Here is a 20,182-nt window from a genome sequence, read left to right on the forward strand (position 1 = left end):
GAGGTTGCAGTGAGCCAAGATCACGCCACTGTACTCCAGCCTGGGCGACAGAGTGAGACTCCTTCTCAAAACAGAAAGAATGAAGTAGGCTAAAACTACCTTTTCCTCCTGCTTTGGATTTTAGGTTTCTTGCCTCTTAGTCCAAAACTGTAATTGAAAACTATAATTGCAGATTTACTTTTCCCTTAAAAAATCAAAATAACATTACCTTAGAGTAGAGAGACCTGAACCGATCAGTAGCATGATCCAACTTGTGCTGCACTTCTCTGTGGGTTGCAGAAGTATCAACCTGGCCACCATCTCTCTTGCTGCAAGATTTGGCAGCTTCTAACACTCTATTTCCAGAAATTGTGATGTATCTCAAGTCACCTTTGTGAGAAATAACGTCTTCTGAGAAACTCTTCTGCCTCTTCAATTTGGTCATTAAACCATTGAGGTCATCTGCACCTGCCTCCAGGTTTTCAAGTTCTTGTTCTGACTGCTGTAGCCAGTGCTCAAACTCGGTATAGTCCGCATCAAACTTTTCTAATTCTTCCTGCAGAGAGTGAGTTAACTTCATTTTCTTCTCTGACTCAGCCAGTGCAGTTTCATAATGCGCTTTCAGTTCTTTCATGTTCTTTTGCAGTTTCTCTTTTTCTTCAGGAGAGAGATACTGACCCTGTTTCTCAAGCAACACTTGTGCAGACTGAGTGGCTATGATGACTGCTTGGTGCTGAGAGATGATCTTCTCATGTTGGGCCTATGTGAAAACAAATTGATCATAATCTTCAAGCAGTAACAGGGTTACACCAAGGCTGCAGGGAGCTCCTTGCCACCTCAAGACTGACAGGTTTCAATGACCTACTGGGCTACAACTTGCTTCTCATTCCCCTTTCCAAGCTATACCATACTCCCTTTTATTGGTGAATATCAGAATAACAAGGCATTTTGAGCATGCTAATCTTATTTTAAAGGACATTTCCAATCTTCTCTATGTACTTAATCAGATAGGACAGACACCATTTTTCAGAAGTTTAGAAAAATGAATTTCTATTCCAATTCTAAAATAAGTGCCTATATTCCAATCTTCTCTATGTACTTAATCAGATAGGACAGACACCATTTTTCAGAAGTTTGGAAAAATGAATTTCTATTCCAATTCTAAAATAAGTGCCTATAATCTGATCTCATTTTATTCCCTGCTTTCTCACAACTACCAAAGAAAAATGTCTTTACCTAATTTTGGGGCAAACAAGTACAATATTTTTTATTACAAAATGATTCTGGAAAAACTTTTAAATAGGGGCAAAGAATCTGTAACTTTAAATAGGGAAAAAGAATCTGTAAGCTTTAAAAAGGTTTCAAAAATAACTAAGCTAGAACTGTACATTCAGAGAAGCCCAATGGACATTAGAGAAGCAGATATAATAAAAAGAGAATCCTGGAGCTACTCAGCTTCACTGGGCCTCAGTTTCCTGCATGTGGAAATGGAGACAATAACTCCTACACATCACAGGTTGCTGTTAAGGAGTACATGAGATCACATATGGAGAGCACTCCCTGCAGAGCTGGGCATGTGCCAGAAATTCAAATCCACTCTGAAGGCAGGAAGGCAGGGCTCCCAGGCAGGTGTGCTGCAGGCGGGTCACAGGTATGCAGCACTACTGATCCCCTCAGTCTTCAGGGCAGCAGGGAGGCATCAGGCAGGTGAAGTCCCTTTCCCCCCAGGCATAAGCACCTTCTTCCATTCACCCCAATATGCCATACAAGTGTGGCAAAAAGGATACCAATCCTTTGGGAGGGCAATTTCCCACATTTCTTATACTGGCTTACATGGAGCCAAATGACCCGCTCCCATTACCTCAGAGCCCCTTTTATTACCTCCAGATTCTTTGCTACTCCCACCCTTACCTCCATCCCCACCCTGGTAAACACTTTAGGACCTTTTTTCCAGTTGTTCTTTGTCTAGTTACAGCTCTTTCATTGGATTATCTGCTTGGCTAATTGTGCCCATCTCCATTGAGTCCTATTCAAATGCTGAAAACTGGTCCCCCACCCCACACTCAACCACCCTTACCTAACTCCTTTTCTCCCTTAGTACTCACTGCCTTCTAACCTACCATATAACTTAGTTATTGTCTGCTGTAACATTCTCACCAACCAGAGTGCAAGGGGGGGCGCAGGGAATTTATTTTGCTCACTGTAGAATCCCAAGTACTGAGAACAGTGCTGGCACACAGGAGCTGAGTGAAAATAACTCTGTGCTGTGAAAAGGACTTCTTTAGAGGGACTGCTATGGGGCAGCCATTCACTTGTAAGTCTGATACCAATTAGTCAGCTCAGAACTGGCTCATTAACACTGGCATCCTCACTGACTATAACAGTGGCCGCCACCTAGTGGGCACATAGTAAATATTTTTAACTAACTTCTTTCCCATAGACTTGTGTTTTTGGTATTTGAAATACATTCATATGCTACCCCCACCTCCAAGAAGGGCTTTGCACAAAATAGGATAGACAGACATATACAACACCATATAAACGATCAGATCTGTCCCCTTCCTCTTACAGATGAGGAATCTCAGGCTGAAGGAGGAGAATGGCTTGGCCCAGGACATACAGGACAACTACTGAAAGCTAGAAGTTCCTGGCTCAGGCACTTTGGCCTTCTCTCCACGCTACCAGATTAGGACTTTTTTTTTTTTTTTTTTTTTTTTTAGACAGAGTCTTGCTCTGTCGCCAGGCTGGAGTGCAGTGGCACGATCTTGGCTCACTGCAACCTTCGCTTCTGGGTTCCAGTGATTCTCCTGCCTCAGCCCCCTGAGTAGCTGGGATTACAGACTGCACCACCACACCCAGCTGAGTTTTGTATTTTTAGCAGAGACAGGGTTTCACCATGTTGGCCAGGATGGTCTCAATCTGACCTCGTCATCCACCTGCCTCAGCCTCCCAAAGTGCTGGTATTACAGGTGTGAGCCACCACACTCGGCCCAGATTAGGACTTTCTAAAGCACAGATTCCCATATTCTTTGAGGTAAAATGATCAGATAGGAAATGCCACACTGTGCCTAAAACCAAGGGCTTTCCTCTGCAATATCTTTAAGTCTACCCACCAGTATTTCTCACTACTTTGGTCAACTTACTAACCTTTCCTGACTTCTTTGTAACTGACTCATAATGTTCCTTTATGAATTCACTAGATTTTATCATTTTAAGAGGCTTTATTTTTCATAATAAGGTCCTATAGTAGCCCCTTAAAATTGTGAACAGTAAATACTCCCATTCTTCTTCTGGTTTAATTTGTATTTTCTATAAGAACCTCACAGGGAGTATCCTATTCCAAAGATTCCAAATATGAAGAGTGGGAGGAAAATAAACAGAGCTGCAAAAGTTTCCGAGGTCCAGTCATCTAACTGTCAAAAGCCAAATACTGAAATAAAATGACTGACACTTTATAAATGGTTCTACAGAAGTCGCCTTTGCTCCTATAGTAGCATTAATGTTAGCTTTAATTTATGTCATGGAGTAAACTGGTAGAAGGGCTTTTATATCTCTTCTCAACAACAGCCTTAACTGAATAGATGAGCTGAGCTCAGAAAGAACTTACGTGAGCTCAACTTAGGCCGGGCACAGTGGCTCATGCCTGTAATCTCACCACTTTGGGAGGACGTGGGCAGATTGCTTGAGCCCAGGACTTCGAGAGCAGCCTGGGCAACATAGTGAGACCTCATCACTACAAAAAATAGAAAAATTGGCCAGGGATAGCAGCACAGACCTGTAGTCCCAGCTACTCAGGAGGCTGAGGTGGGAGGATCAATTGGGCCAGGGAGTTTGAGGCTGCAGTGAGCCATGCTTGTTTCACTGTACTCTAACCTGGGTGACAGGGTGAGACCTTGTCTCAAAAAAAAAAAAAAAAGATTGTTCTCTTAGAACACAGATTCAGATTTAGCAGAGTGAGCATATGGCCTAGTTTTAAATCCAAATTCCAGCCCTTTCTAGATGTGTAACTTCAGAAAGCTACTTTAATACTGTCAGTCACAGTTTCCTCATCTGTAAGATGAAAATAAAAACCCCAAAGAGTAACTGGGAAGACGAAATGAGTTAAAATGGAAAGAACTTAGAAGAATGCCCACTTTAATTGTTCTATAAATGTTATTTTTTATTAAATCTTTATAATAATTCTACTTCACTTACATGGAGAATGCCAACTCTACAGTTTATTTCTCATTATTTTTTGACTTGCTTAGAACTCTCATAATAATTTATATCTGACATGATGAACTCAGAAAAAAACCTCTTTCGTCATTAAGGTTTGAAAAGAATGCATGTGCTAGGTTATTTCTCTCTTTACCGACCTGGAAATAGAACTGAACGATATCATATGTTTACAACAACATACCTTAACTTTCTGATATTGCTGATTCAGATTCTCCTGAGTGGGTCCAACTTGCCCATCAACATCAGTCTCCAACAGGTTACCATTAACTTCATCCTCTTCTCCAATTGCTGACTTGCCATCACCTTCTTGAAAATGGGTCCCATTCTGTTCAAATACCTGTTTGTGTTTCGTCCCTGCCCTTTCTGAGTCTTTGTCAACATTTGACAACCAGTCCAAAAGGTTTTCTATTTTTGTTTTGCTCTCTTCCAGCTGCTTCACCGCCGCAACCTGGTGAGGGAAAGTTCACAGAAGGAATTCAGAACGTGGGCCAAGGCATAGTTTTAAGACATTCCAAAAGTAAATACTTAGAACATTTTAAATTAGAATGAGGGTACTAAAAACTGACACACACTGAAAACTTAACACACTGAAATTAAATCTTAGAGCAACAGGCAGTTACTCTGAAGTTTTCCCTGTTCTTAAAAATACATTCCAAAATTTTAACTATAATTGATGAGTGATCACACATTTCACAGGAAGAAAGTTTCACAACCTCACTTAAATATTAAGAAAAAGTTAAGCAAAGCCAACTCTTCAAACCTTTTGTAGTAATTGGTCAATTATGCACCTGGAAATCCAGAATCCTATAATAATCCTTAGTGATAATCCTTATTTACTACCACTGGATATCACTTAATAATAAATCAAGTAGCTGTTAAGCTAATCATTTTTGACATAGCAATAGTGCACCACATATTTGAGTAAGGACCTTTTCAGTTTCTTCCTTGATTGCTGTTGTCACAACTTTATCCAGCTCCTTTTTAGACTGTTCTGCTTTTAAATTAAGCTGTTCACACTTTATCTTAGCTTCATTAAGTTTCTGTTCAATCAAAGCCTTATCTTCCCGTGACAGCTTTTCACCATTCTCTTTTAAGAAGTTCTCTGTGTTTTTCACTACTTCAGCCAATGCCTGTGCACTTCCTTGCATATCTTTCTGTAATTCCTTATAACACAAAAGAAAAAAGTATATTTGATTAAATTATTACCTATTTAGTTCTTCCAGAGTTGTAATTCTAAATGACAAGGTGAGTAGAGAGTCTAGTACATGTAGTCTGAATAAACACATTCAGTATGTTAATTTGAGTTGATTTATTTCAATCACAATACTTAATATAATTTGAAACTCAAACAATAATAAAGAAAAGCATGGATTTTCATGTTTAACAAAAGAATGCAGTCAGTAAAACACTGACAACGCATTAAGAATTCAGTATATGATCTATACAAATTTGTACACACCACATTTTTTTATATTATATGAGCATATGTACAAAGGCTGGTAAATATATGGTAATATTTATTGTTTCTACACTTTTATTTTTTAATGTATTTATTGCTCAGGATAAAAATGAACTAATTTTCCTAGCGAACTAAGACACTTCCCTTTTCTAAACACCAGAATCTGTAATATGTAATGTTTGCTTCTTCACCTGGCTGCTAGGTACCTCAAGATTAAGATCTCTCCTTAGTAGTTATAGCTTTCCTACGTCTAGATTTTTCCATGTAGTTTTTCCTCTTCTTTTCCTCCGTTATCATGCATTTTTATTCTCTATATTATACTGTTTGAATTTATTATTTTTTCCATACTTTATTTTAATCCTCTTCAAATTTGTCTTAAATAGTATTTGAATTGAAAGAAATCCTATTAATTGAGCCATGACTAGGTGACCTTAATTGTGCTAGTGACTTAATATACAATATTTACTTAACTTTTATAATAATGTCACAATGAAAGTGTGACCTATGAAGAAACTGAGGCTCTGAGAGACTGTTATAAAGCTAACAATATATAGAGTCTGGAATCTGAACCAGGAGCTATTTACTTACAATGAAAATGTTCTCTCTCCTGACACCAAAATAAAGATATCTTTATCTGTTGTTACTGTTATTTTTCCCTTTCCTTTAATAAAAAGGAACAAATTATGATACGAGAAAGATGGAGTAAGAAGGAGCTAAGAAAGAGAAGGAACCCAAACTGATGGCTATTTCCTCTCATTTGCAAGTCATAATTAGGTTGGCCTTAAATGGATCCAAATTCTAATTCATCACACAAGGTATTTTCATTATCAAATCCCCTTTAATATTTCCTCCACTCAATATCTCTTACCAAAAAAAGTCAAAAAAGTCACCTACCTTGCTTGAAGTTGGAAATCTAACTTTTAGTATAAAGTTTAAAGATCAAGCCCAGGGTGTCTTGGGTATGCCTTGCTTCTAAAAAGCTAAAATTACTGGTATTTTCAATAATCTTCACTGACTTCCAAATGATAGTAATGGAACATAACATCAACATAGAGCTGCTGATAGAAAACCAAATTCTACCTCTTGCTTGGACTGATACTTCTTTAACTCAACTGTGCCATCTCCTATCATGAAGGCTTCTTGGTGACCAATTAGGCGGTTTTCAGTTTGGGTAAGAAGATCACATATCCCTTGGAGTTTCTCTTTATACTCCTGCTGACGCTCTGCTACAATCTAAAGTGAAAAAAACCCAAAATATCTGAAATGTGCGGTGGTCACAAAATCGCTATTGTGATAGCTTCTTATTAGAATACATTTTCCAAGTTTTGTCTAATAAGCTTTTATAAGTATGCTGTAAACATGATAGCAGTAGGGTACAAACTGAGCAAGGTGAGACAGAAAATATGAGCATATTCCATATACAAGGAAAGTGATCATGTTTAGATGAAACTGCTCAACAGAATACTGGCCATGCATATTTGTAAGAGATGGAACTTCTGACCAACAGGAAGAAACATCCCATTTTCTTAAGCTCTTGAAACCTGCGACACATAGAATTAATTCTGCAAAAGGACATCAAAAGAGAAGTTAGTTGTGATTTGTAGGTTAACATATTTGATATGTGTATATAGGTTATCATGCTAGAGACAATGTCTGATGCTTCAAGAAATAATAAAAGGAACACTGCATGCAATATTTTTACTTAAACACTATGTCTGAGTGCATTCTCACCTCTTTGCTCATTATTGCTATTAGATATAGTACTCACATAATTCATTAAATATTCTAAAAGATTAAGAAGTCAACACTAATTACTTGCACTTTCCATTTTCCTACTATATATATACACTAATTATTCATCTTATAGCCATAGATCATGTTTACTAAGAGCCTAACACAGGCTAGGCAAGATACTAAGTGTTTTACATACATTCTTTTTATCAATGCTTACAATACTAGCAGGTAAGCACTATCGTTATTTCCAATCTACCAATGATTAAACTGAGGTTAAATGACTTGCCCTAGTTCACAGAATGAATGAGTCGCACAGCTGGGATGTGAAATCAGTCAATCTAGCTCCAGTGCCCAGAATTGCTGTGCTGTATTGCTTCCCAGAAGAAAACGAAACTCTTAATTTACCTTCTTTAGCCATATGTTCATCAATGTGTTAAATTTCTAAGTGCATTCAAATTTCCTAGTCTTGGGACGGGGGGCAATCAAGACTTTCACTTGAAGTTAAGTATTTTGGGGAGTCAAAAAATTAAAATCAACTAAATTATAGCATCATTAGTGAAAACAATATTGTTATACACTGTAGGATTTGTATGTACACTGTATCTTATCCACTAATGCCTTTCCAGAAGATCTTTCCTGTCACACTATACTCCTTGGGTATCTACATTATAGTTTCATACTAAAAACAAAGAATGCCAACTCCACGAAGAAAGGCAAACCTTCTGATCATCAAGATCTTGTTCTAGATGTAACTGAGTCTCTAAACGTTCCACCTGGGTAGTCACTGACTCCTGTACATCAAGAAAACACTTCTGAGTTGTATTTAAGAGCCTCAGCAGTTGTTTGCTTTGGTTGGGAGACAGATCCTGTGCATATTCAGAAATGAAGAACTGCACATCGAAGGCAGTAGTCTCCAGCTGCATTTTGGTATGTCCAAGGTCTTTTAATACATTCTGTTAAAAAAGTGGTAAAAGTTATCAGTAGAAAGCTAAGCCATGATAAAATTTATATTAACAATAACATTTATATTTTGTAAATACACTTCTCACATCAGGGAATGCAAGTTTTATGAATTTTTTTTGCTATTCATCAAAAATCTATTTATCATCCAGTAATAAATGATAAATTAATTATTTAAATACCATGGTAGTTAGTATTATATAAAAAGATAAATAACCCCTCTAAAAAATGGTTGATCTTTACCTGTCACATTGCACTTAAAATATAACTCTGACAAAAGGAAAAGACCTAACTTAGGTATATTTAGCACACTGAAGAGAAACATCTACCTTAAAATATTACTTGCTAACATTTACAACATCCATGTAATTGTGATAAGATATAAATAATACTATGGGGGATTTGAAATATGAATGAAATACGCCAGAATTTCAGTTTTCTGATTCTCAGGCCAGAAGCCTAATCATTGTCCATGAGGAATGCTGTTCAAATTAAGAACTTGGGGAAAAAAAAAAAAAAGGATGCCAAAAGTGACTAACATATAAACACAGTCAAGAGCCACATACAACAGATTACATATAAAATAGTGGTCCCATAAGATTACAATGCCTTATTTTTCCTGTACTTTTTCTATGTTTAGATACACAAATACCACTGTGTTACAACTGCCTACAGTAGTCAGTACAGTAACATGCTGTACAGGTTTGTAGCCTCGGAGCAACAGGTACATCATACAGTCTAGGTGTGTAGTAAGGGATGCCATCTAGGTCTGTGTAAGTACACTCTTTGTTGTCTGCAAAACACAAAATCACCTAACAATGCATTTCTCAGAATGTATCTTCATCATTAAGTGAGGCATGACTGTACTACATATACTATTATGACGATTTTTATATGGCTAATTCATACTATTATGTATATGTACTACATATACTACATGACGATTTTTATATGGCTAATTCATACTATTATATATTTATGCGACTAATGCATAAATAAATATATAAATAAAAATCTCAACACGTCAGTGGTGTAAGAGTTTGATGAGGCATTTGGGATAGCATCAGAATGGCACCCTTAAGGTTTTTTATAGTTTTGTCAACTATGAATAAAGACATCTCTAGAGACAAAGGAAATAATCCTTTATAGTCTTAGCAAAGTCATATTTTCTAAACCCTTGTTATATTAAAGCCATAGGTTTTAAAATATATTTTGTCATCTTTGTTTTGATACTTGCCTTGAGAAACTCCAAACGTTTCTTTACATATTCAGAATCTTGAACATTCACAATCTCAATATCCTTCACAGATCTGCTCTTCTCTGATATCCAATCTGAGAATGACTTAAGTTTCTGCAGAAATTCTTCATGGGAAACTCCTAGTTTAGACTAGAAAAAAAAATTGTGCATTCAGTTGTCTTTCCCCAAAATGTCAAATTCTTACAAATAATGACTCTGGTTTACGGGTTTAACAATCTAAAAATAAAATACTCCATCTTATGACTAAATCCTCAAATAATAAAATTTTCTTCATAAATCAAAATTTTGACATTTTATGCCTACCATTTCAGAGTCAATTGCAAGCATGATCTGTTTCGTTCTTTCTGAAGCCACATTGCTGAGGGAAGAGAAGGCGGTCTTCAAACTCTGGTGGCTAATACTCAGTTCTTCAAGATGTCCTCTAGGAAAGTCACTGGGAAGAGATTTTAAAAACTCTTCGGCCAACTTCATATCTTTTCTTAAAATAACAGCAATTGGAGCTAATCCCAATTCAAATGTCTGCAAAGAAATATATCCCGGACCTATTTACTATTTAGTGAAAAACACAAATATAAACATGAAACATAAAAGTGTTCTGCTTCTTTTTCCCAGTCATACATCAGCTGACTACCATCCATAAAAGGCAGTAGACAACTCTTACCTCCAACTGTCTAAGTTGATTCTTCAAAGCTTCCAGGTTGTTATCCAGAGATTCCTGGTTGTCTAAGGGGGGTTTCATATCTTGAAGCAATGTCAAATACTCATGCATTTTTTCAGTGTGCTGTAAACACTGCTGTAATTCACTGGAAAACTAAAAACAAGGTTGGACATTTTAATTCAACAATCTTTATGCAGAATTTTAAAGCAAATGGTATGGGATTATTCTCACATGGTTCATGCAGCTATTTCTGTACAAAATGTATAAGTCAACTTACTTGTTCGGTTGAGCTATCTCCAGAAGCCATTTCTTTTGACCCTGAAATACATTCCAAATGGCTTGGGAAATCATCACACAGATCCTTAAGCTTCTCATCTCTTGGCAATGCTGATGCACACACAGTAGAGCTTTCTAGTCCAATTTCTTTTACAGTTTCTAAATTAGGAGAATAGTGGTTTACTTCTTTGCTTTTAATATCACTAAGAATGTGTGGCTTTTCTTCCATCATCTCAGATGTAGAACATGCTTTTTGATTAAAGTCTCCAGCACGTTCTATTTTTTCTGAATATCCATCAGCAAGCAGCTTGTAGAAAATATTTTCAAGTTGCAGTGGAAGTACTTTAGATGTAATGCCTCTTTTCTCTAGGTCATACTCCATATGAGTTAATTCTCTCATCAATTCAAATAGTCCTGTAATTTTCTGGCTATGTTGATCTTGCTTCAATATATTAAGGAGAAGCTCAGACTTAAGATTTCCAAGACAGAAAGGATCATCTCTACTTTCTGCCTTTAATTCTGATGAGTTACTCATGGGGGAAACTCCAGACGAGTCACTCATCTGAGAGTCGCTGGGCACAGTAGATGCTTCATTTACCAACTGTGATGTGGTAATCTGTTTAATTAAATTTTGAACTAAAATTTCAGTGTCTGCACAGGCTGAAGGTTCTTCAACCTCTTGAGGGTTCATATGACCTTCTTTCAACCTGTTTTTGAAGATATCCTTTACATCCTCCACAAACACCTGAGACAATTCGGGAATCTCAACCTTCTTTTCTTGGGGTCTTGGAGACAAGGCTTGTTCTTTTGGTAGCTGTTGCTCGATTCTTTCTTTCTTATTACTAATTTCTAAGAATGAATAGTCAGTATTTAAAGTGTTACTGGAGTTATCATTTCCTAAACCATTTGCACACTGGTCTGACTGCAGAAAATCATTTTTCCCAACATCTTCTACATGTTTAAGAGATAATATTGAAAGTGTGGCTTCAATACTTTCTGGTGTGAACTGAGAAATTTCTGTTCCTCCTCCTGAGATGCTTTCTTTACTACAAAGATCATTACTTTGGATCATCTCATTAACAGGTGAGTCTTTTTGGGTACTAGTGGACTTCTCTTTTGTATTATTAACTCCTAATTGTAAATGTTCTTTCATGGGAGGGGCAGTTATTAAAACATGGCTTGGGACATCTTCATTTGGTTTGGCTACACCTTTTGCTTTTATATTTTTAGCACAATGTTTTAAATAAGTAAACAGATCAAGCTCTTTCTCAGGTCCATCAGTGAATGACTCCTCAAAATGTGTATTCCCTTCCCATGATGTAATGTCTGAAGTGATGTCATCACTCATCTCTTTGGAAACTGATGTGTCAAAAATTTCTTCAAGATTCTCAAACTGAACAGGACTTTTACTAACTATTATTTGTAGATTATTTGGTTCATCTTTAAGAGTTACAGTTGCTTTTTTAAGGCTTCCTTTCTGATTAAGTTCTTCATTGTTTGTGATTTGTGAAAATGGAAACTGACTATTAATTAACTTGAAACTATCCCTTGTATTTTCACCAGGCAAAAGTTTGAGATGCCTATTTTCTTCTTCTACTAGACCTTCTACAAGCACTTCTCCTTCACCCAAGTACATTTTCTGAATTGATGTTTCATCTTCTATTAGAATATCACTTTTGCCGTCTCTCCCTTTAATGAGATCGCTTCCATTTCCTTGAGGATCTTTGTCAGTTACAGAGGCTATCGATGACAAATGGCTTCCCTCAGCAGGTTTTCCCATCAAATCAGGCTCAGTACATATGATGTGATCAAGAGATGAGTCAATTTTTGGTGCCATATTCTTAAAATACTGATCTTTACCTTTCACAGAATCAGTCAATTCTGGCAATTCTGACCCTTGAATCAACTTAACCTTTGTGTTTGCCAGATCATTACCTAATTCAGAAGTTGAACTGATATTATTATTATGTGAAATACTGGCAGGGCCAAAAGTTTTTTCACATTCAGTGTCTTTAATGATAGGCAGCAATAAATCCTTAAGTACCATCTCATGATTCAACAGATTTTCTTTGCTTTTTCCAACAATCTCAATTGTATATTCTGGAAGGTTGCTTTCTTCAGTAGCTAAGCTATTTTCACTAGGTGATGCTAGCTGTACAACATTTACCCTTTGCTGTTTTTCTAAAGAGCTACAACTGTGCATTTTATCCAGAAGAATCATTTTATTAATATTTTTATTTTCATCACTGTTTTCATTTACAATAGAGGCACACAACTGGATATCCGTATCTTCAGCCACATCTTGGCACCTGCGCTTTCCATTCTCATCTCTTATACATCCTCCTTCTTCATCAATGCCATCATTATCATCATCATCCTGATCATTACTGTCATATATATAATCCCCATAACTTTCTTCACTTTGCATAGAATCTAAATGATCAGTATCAGAGTGAAATTCCTGTACAGTTACATACTCTTCCTTTCTTACTCTCCAACTGCCATTGTCATCAAATTTTAATGATGCAGTGAAGCTCTCTTTTCCTCCTACAATATCATAATCAGTCAATGAGTCAGATTCATCTCCTTCAAGGATATTTGTGCATTCCCTTTCTGATCCAGTTTCCAGCGACTGTCTATTCACCTTATCTGAGCCAACGGGATTTAAATGTATTTTTTCACCAGAATCTAATTCATCTTTCTCAACATCCATGAGGAAATCCTGACAACACTGTGCTTTGCCCTTCACACTTAAGCTACAAGCTAGTGCCCCCTGGGGAACCATGGAATTTTCGTTCTCTTTTAAGACATCATAAAAAACATCAGCAGGAGAAGCCATCTCATCGTTTTCCTCTTGCAGTGTGTCATAGTCCTCAGGGTGCAGGCAATCATGATCATCACCATCAAGAAGCAGAGAATCATGGTCATCGTCTTCAAACAAGGGAGTATCGTAAAAATCATCATCACTATCAGTGTCTGTTCCTGTGTCATTCTGCTGATCATTCAGCAGTGACGTTTCATAGTCACTAGCACTGATGGTTTCATCAAACAATGGTGTAGCAGAGGTAAGAGATACAACGGCATTATCAGTATAACCCCCTGGAGTCACAGCACAGGAATACTCTTCTACTTCAGACTCATTTTTCTTGTCTTCAGGCATCTGCTGAAAACCAGGATGTGTTTTCTCATCCTCACCAGAAGTATCTGAAATGTATTTATCATTGTGACATTGTACTTGAGGATTACTAGAAATCATATTTAAAGATTTCTGTCCATACTGCTCTCCTGGTAAACTGATGTTAATAGCCGCAATTCCCAGAAACTGGTCTTGAAATTTTTCTCCTATTCTTTGACCTGATAACATGGTTTTGTCACTGAATGATAACGTTTGGGCTTCACACTTATTTCCATTGCTCTCTGGGGTGTGTGTGTCATTAAAACTTCCCTGACTGTGCCTCAATTTATCATGACTTAACAAGGCACTTAGCCTGGGGGAATAGTCAAAGATAGGCGAATCCCTGTTTGTATTATCTTCATTCTCTGTTTCATTCACACCACAGAATTTATTCATTTTTGATTTTACAATAGGATTTTCTATCAAATCACCTGGAAAGTTTTGAATGTTTTTAGAATGACTACATTCACTTGCATGTTCATTTGTTTCCACTTGGCTTTGATTTTCATAGTTTGTAAGTATGTTTTCAGAGTCATTTCTAAGCATGCTAATGTCTGCAAGTTCAGTCTGTGTTAAATATGATATGGGACTGGGAACACACACACTGGGTGAACTGTTAACTTTAGGATCAATTGATATTGTACTTGCCGGTTTTTCTGACTGAGAAAATTCACTATTGATAACATTATTTCCCATTTCATGAAATTCTTCATCTACAGCACACTTTCTATTTTCAGGAGTCTCTTCATGTTCAGGTTCTCCACAGTGACATTTATTGAAACTACTTGGTGCAGTTGTACATTCCTCCTTTTCTCTACCTGAAGCATTATTAAGAAATACACCAGAGGAGCTTAAGACATCGAGACATTCTTTTATGGCTGTATCTCCATCAGATTCTGCATGACAGCCTTCCAGTAGCATGCCAACAGCCTCATCCAAGTCTCCATCGTACAGCAAAAGCCTTTGCCCTGTGTTTGCATCCATATAGCTATTTATCATTAAATAAGATAGAAATAATTTTTTAGTTTGTTCTGAGGTCTGAGTAGTGACAGGTTCTTCTCCATCAAAAACATCCTCTTCTTGTCTGTAATCATGAACTGTGGAGGGTTGAAATTTACAAAAAGAAAGCCATCTTCTGGCGTTTTTACAAGCTTCTAAATCTCCTAAATCTGGCATTTTATCAGGCAGTATTATATTTTTTAAAATTGATGCTGTGTTATTGTCTATAATTCCTAGCTGTTTGGCAGCATCCAAACCAATGACTTGAGAACTTTCTGGAATATAAAGAGCAGCTATTTTTTGCCTGCTATTCAGGATTTTGTAGGCCAATTCATTTGTAATCAACTCTTGCTGCAAGGAAGATGATGTGGGAAATATTTCACCAGAATGGGGCCAAATGAGTCCAACATAGCCTCGTTGAGCTTCCAGTACCAGAAGAGCACTGCTAGACGTTATTAAATCACACTGTACTGCTTCGTCTACAGTTAAACGCTTGGCAGGGTTTGACTGGATGATTCCACCAGTTTGAACCTGATATGTGAGGATACTGCTAGCAGTGTCCCTGTCAATCACCCCTTCTCTGACAGCTTCTTCAACAGTCATTCTTTGGCCAGAATTGGAATTGATCAGACCTCCAGAAAGAAGCTGTGCACTTAACAACCTAAACATGGTTTCACGATCTATGAGACCTTCATGAGCTGCTCTTAAAATGCTTAAGTTTCTTCCACATTTTAATGTTATTCTACCTCCTTCTTGTGGTCTCACAGGTAGAAGCCACATCCCCGTGTTTTCCTGTAAAGTACTTCTTTGTACCATATCTATTAAAGAAACCTTCTCAGAGGTGCAGGGGTCAATAAGATCTTTGCACATATTTTGCCTTTCCAGAACTTTAGAAAATAATGCTGAGGAAACCAAGTTCTGTTGGAAAGCCTTCTGTAGGGTCAACTGTTCTCCTGTGGCTGGAATAACCAGAGAGCCTGTAGAAAGCAGTATCTCAAGAACTTTGATGGCCATGGATTCTGATATCATGCTTTGAGCCAGAGCATCCAGTACTGGAATTGTGGTAGGTGACGCAGCAGAAATAATCTCCTTAGCTTTATTTAGTTCTTTGAGTTGGCACAGAATTTGTTCATCAATAAGGCCATGACTTTTGGCATCTTTAAGGTCAAAGGACTTTCTTAATTCTGGTGAAATTAGACCAGAAATCATTAGCTGTGTCTCGAGCAACCTAATTCCTGTGTCATAGTCAATGAGGCCTCTTAAAACTGCTTGAAAGACTGAAAGGACTTCTCCAGTTGTCTGATCGATGGTGCCTGCAATCACTTTATCCAGCTGAAAGGAAAATGCAAAAATCTCAGGTCACTCTGTTTCACAAGGGTGGGTGGAGTTTCATGCAAGTTAGGTTTTTTAAAAAGTAAATAATACATTTCAACATAAAAATCCTCTACTTACCAAGGCGCAGCAATGTTGTGAATGTTAGGCAGTTCAAATGCACAAGTGATCTATGTCAGTGATCTATTCAACAGCACAGGATGTGATAAAAGCTTTGAAAACAACATGCATCTGTGAATTGAAAACTTAATATCGTGTATATTGACAAGGTTAGTGAGGACACAACAGAGTATATGATGATAGTGAGAAAACAGAACACATATCGAGAAGGCAAACCATGCTTTCTGCATTTAGGTGAGATTAGAGTCTAGTGGCATGAAAGAGATTATCAAACCCTATGCTATTGATGTTTACAGCATACAGACTTCTTCAAAGATAGTCAAAAACTAAGAAACTAGAAAAATTGTTACATACCCCTAAAATGTGACAAATTATGTGGAAAGTATTCCCAGGAGTAATGAAATTAAATATAAAGATAACTTTTTCAATACTGAATATTATGTTAGGCCTGTTGATATACACTGTCAAGTTTTAAAAGTTTAAGTACCAGTCAAATTTTAAATGATTTACACTTTTAAGAAGATGCTAGGGCACCCTCACTATAATGTATGGCCTTGTAGTACTCAAATAAATCTCATGGATATCTCTGAAAATCAAACAAACTCTATAATACATTAATGCCACCTTTAGAGATGACCCACAGGCTCTTTTATAGTCTATCATATTAAAATACCTACTATACCAGAAGAATGGCTTTTAAAGAGAAGAGTTAGAAGAATGAATGATCTTTTTCTTTTACCATGCAAGGCAGAGAGATTAAGATGTCACAGAAACTGATGATCAGCATGTATAAGATTGCATTTAATAAACAACACTGGAATCTCCAAACATTTAAATAAACTCAATCCATGTTTTAACTACGTACAAAATTCAAGGTCATTTCTTTATTATTGACATAGATTTCCAGAGCCATGCAATCAAACTAAGCTTCTTGAAACAGCCTCGTGTTTAAATAAATAATATTACCTTCTCCTCTACCTTTACATCTCCTGAGGTTTGTGATTCTTGTAGCTGTTTCAGAGATTCACTGAATAATAAATTATAACTTTCTTGAAGAGTTTTCACTTGTTTTTCCAATTCATTTCTTTCTTCATCTGTCATTCTAAAATAACCAGAAATGATAAAAAGACTAATGCAAGTCATCCTCAAGAGATAAAGATGATGTATTAGGTTCAAAAATTTTGTCACATTATCGTAAAATAAAATATAGTCTCACATACATATTGCTCCGGTCTCAGTATGACTATAGAAAAATTAAGAATGGCCTTAAAAATATCTAAGGATCTTTCCCTTGCCTGAGAAAAGGACTGAAGGAAAGGGTGTAAACTAATGTATTGACACTTATTTAACATACAAACTTCCAAAATAACAATTGCTGCTATCTGACAGAGGGTAAGATCTCATTGTTAATCCCAACATGTAAAAGGGGATTTCCATTTCCATCAGTACCATTTCTCAAGATGAAACTTGTTTAGACTAAAGCACAAATAAAGGAGGAAATTTATAAGGGGATTAACCTGATCTGCTAAGGTGTACTATAAAGCCATTCTGAAATAATCCTAAGGAGGACATCCAAAAAGGTTTAAGAAAAAGGTGGATTCCTTCCCTGAGTGAAGCATTGATTGAAATATACAAAGTGCTTTGTTGCAAAAGGTAGGGATAAAATACGAGAAATGAAGCTGCCATAGGTCTCAGCTAAGAAAATGAAGACCATATTTATAAATATTTTCCAAACAATAAGTCTCACAGAGTACTACTTAGATTTAAGACTTGACTTGGAGTCTGTACTCTACCTCTCACTTGCTATTAATTCTTAAGCTCTGAGCCTGTTTCCATGGGGATAATAAGAACATTTCAAAGTTGTAAGAAAGATTAAAAGTGACAATCAAATTACTAAGTTGATACTCTTTACTATTAATTAAATTGTGATTAGTCTGAGTCCCATTTTTAACACTGCAATGAAAATTTACCACCTCTGTTTTGCTGAAAGCTTTTAAGAACACTTCCCCACTTAGAATAAAAGAGCTAATGACAACCAACATACTTATCTCCATGTTTTGCCAAAAAAAGCTGCATAGCTTGAAGTGTTTCCGATAACTGTTCCTTTTTGGTTGATATTTCCTCACTGGAGATCTGTAAGGTAAAGAAGGCACATTCAAACTCTTCCTCCAAAAGGAGTAAACAACAGTATTTAAAAAAAAGAAATTCATCAAGCTTTAGTCAAAATCTAGTCTGTTTTCTGGGTGACCCAAGTGAATAACCTATCAGTTATTAGCCATCCATAGGTCTAGATAAGAGTATTTTATTTAGAATCCACCAGGAAAGCTCCTCTCTCTATCCTTAATGCCGTCATTTTCAAGAGAAAATAATAATACATTATACATTTCCTGCATCTGTCCTAGTCCAGCTGTGGATAAAGGTGGCCTCCACCTGCAGGTGGGCACTCAGCACTGGCCCAGTGTCATCCTTGTGCACTGCGGTACTCAAACAGACACAAGACTGTGGGACACTACTTCCAAAGGGCATCTTCCTTCTGCCAAGCTCCTAGATACAATACTCCTTTTGAAAAAATTATGGCGGAAGTAATAATCTGTAGGTATACAGACCCAGAATAAAGAATTTCTAGCTGAGAGCGGTGGCTCATGCCTGTAATCCCAGCACTCTGGGAGGCCAAGGCAGGCAGATTGTTTTGAGCTCAGGCGTTTGAGACTAGCCTGGGCAACATGGTGAAATCTTGTCTTTACGAAAAACACAAAAAGTATCCAAGTATTTTTGGCTCATGCCTGTAGTCCAAGCTACTCAGGAGGCTGAGGCAGAATTGCTTGAGCGGGGGAAGGGGAGGTTACAGTGAGCTGAGGTCGTGCCACTACACTCCCACATGAGCGACAGAGTAAGATCCTAACTAAAAAAAATTTTTAACTATTAAAAAAATTAATTTCTAAAGCTAAGACCCACTTTGTAAAAGTCATCTGTGACTGTCATCTGTCAGAGAAATAAAATTGATCTGTTTGGGGAAAAGCCAGAGGTCATAATACTTTCTCCTAATCCCTCAGTATATCATTTCCAAATCCCTTATTTCAGAAATTGCCATTCTTTTAAATGAGCAGAAATAAGAGGAAATAATGGGCCAATGAAGTTTATTCAGAGTCAATTTAAAGTTTATTTTTCATGACTATAGATAATCATGAGGCTGCATTGACTTTTGAAGGACACACTTATATTAACTAAAATTTCCTTTAACAGAACAACCATCAACTGTTCTTAGTTATAATTAATGCCATCATCTGCATTAAGAAGTATCTAGGGTACTAGGTCTAAATCTGACTTAGTAATGTTTTGGAGAATTTAAAACTAAAGAAGGTCTACAAAAAATTTTTTTTAATTTGCCAGGTGTGGTGGCATGTGTCTGCAGTTCCAGCTACTTGGGAGGCTGAGGCAGGAGGATCACTTGAGCTTGGAAGGTTGCGGCTCCAGTGAGCTGTGATCATGCCACTGCACTCCAGCCTGGGTGACAGAGCAAGACCCTGTCTCAAATATATAAATATGTATACATATTTAAAAAAAAACTACAGAATATAAAAATACCAAGGATTTATAATCCATATTTCTTAAAAGAAACTTATTATCCCAGCGCATTTTGTTAAGCTTTATGTCCCCATTTTAGTTGTCTATTTAATGAGGGGAAAAAAAGGGAAAAGGATATTTTACATGAAATATATGTATTAAAATTACTTGAAGCTTTTTGGTGTAAAGCACCAAATGCAAGTGTTTTCCTACATCTCCCACGTATCTTCCACATCTCACATATATAGTATGTAAGACGATGAGTGAATACTTTATTTCAATTGAGCAACGTTTCAAGTATATACTCTGGTCTATAAACTTCTCCAAGGAAGAACCTCAAATAAGGAACACTTGCCTCATATCACAGCCAAAATAAGACAAGTCACTGATGCTTTCCCCTATTTAGTTGTATCAACAATGTCTATTTTAATAGATGACAAATACTGATGC

At 36.8% G+C, this 20,182-nt stretch overlaps 1 protein-coding gene across 21 annotated transcripts in view; it reads right to left on the minus strand.

Moving 5' to 3' along the window:
* Positions 1-20,182, minus strand: part of DST (dystonin) — a 486,601-nt gene that overhangs the window by 127,944 nt on the left and 338,475 nt on the right. For 12 of the 21 annotated variants that reach the window (XM_073006096.1, XM_073006083.1, XM_073006087.1 and 9 more), the window contains 11 exons: positions 18,213-18,301; positions 17,135-17,270; positions 10,544-16,048; positions 10,270-10,419; positions 9,912-10,127; positions 9,588-9,737; positions 8,110-8,343; positions 6,737-6,889; positions 5,127-5,360; positions 4,379-4,645; positions 209-739 (listed from right to left, as the gene is read on the minus strand). In XM_073006096.1, coding sequence (XP_072862197.1) covers positions 209-739; positions 4,379-4,645; positions 5,127-5,360; positions 6,737-6,889; positions 8,110-8,343; positions 9,588-9,737; positions 9,912-10,127; positions 10,270-10,419; positions 10,544-16,048; positions 17,135-17,270; positions 18,213-18,301 — 7,665 coding nt within the window. The remainder of the gene's footprint in view (positions 1-208; positions 740-4,378; positions 4,646-5,126; positions 5,361-6,736; positions 6,890-8,109; positions 8,344-9,587; positions 9,738-9,911; positions 10,128-10,269; positions 10,420-10,543; positions 16,049-17,134; positions 17,271-18,212; positions 18,302-20,182) is intronic. The other 9 variants (XM_073006092.1, XM_073006091.1, XM_073006090.1 and 6 more) reach the window with 1 other exon arrangement.

This window comes from Chlorocebus sabaeus, chromosome 17 (assembly GCF_047675955.1).
Source record: "Chlorocebus sabaeus isolate Y175 chromosome 17, mChlSab1.0.hap1, whole genome shotgun sequence".
Taxonomy (NCBI): Eukaryota; Metazoa; Chordata; class Mammalia; order Primates; family Cercopithecidae; genus Chlorocebus; species Chlorocebus sabaeus.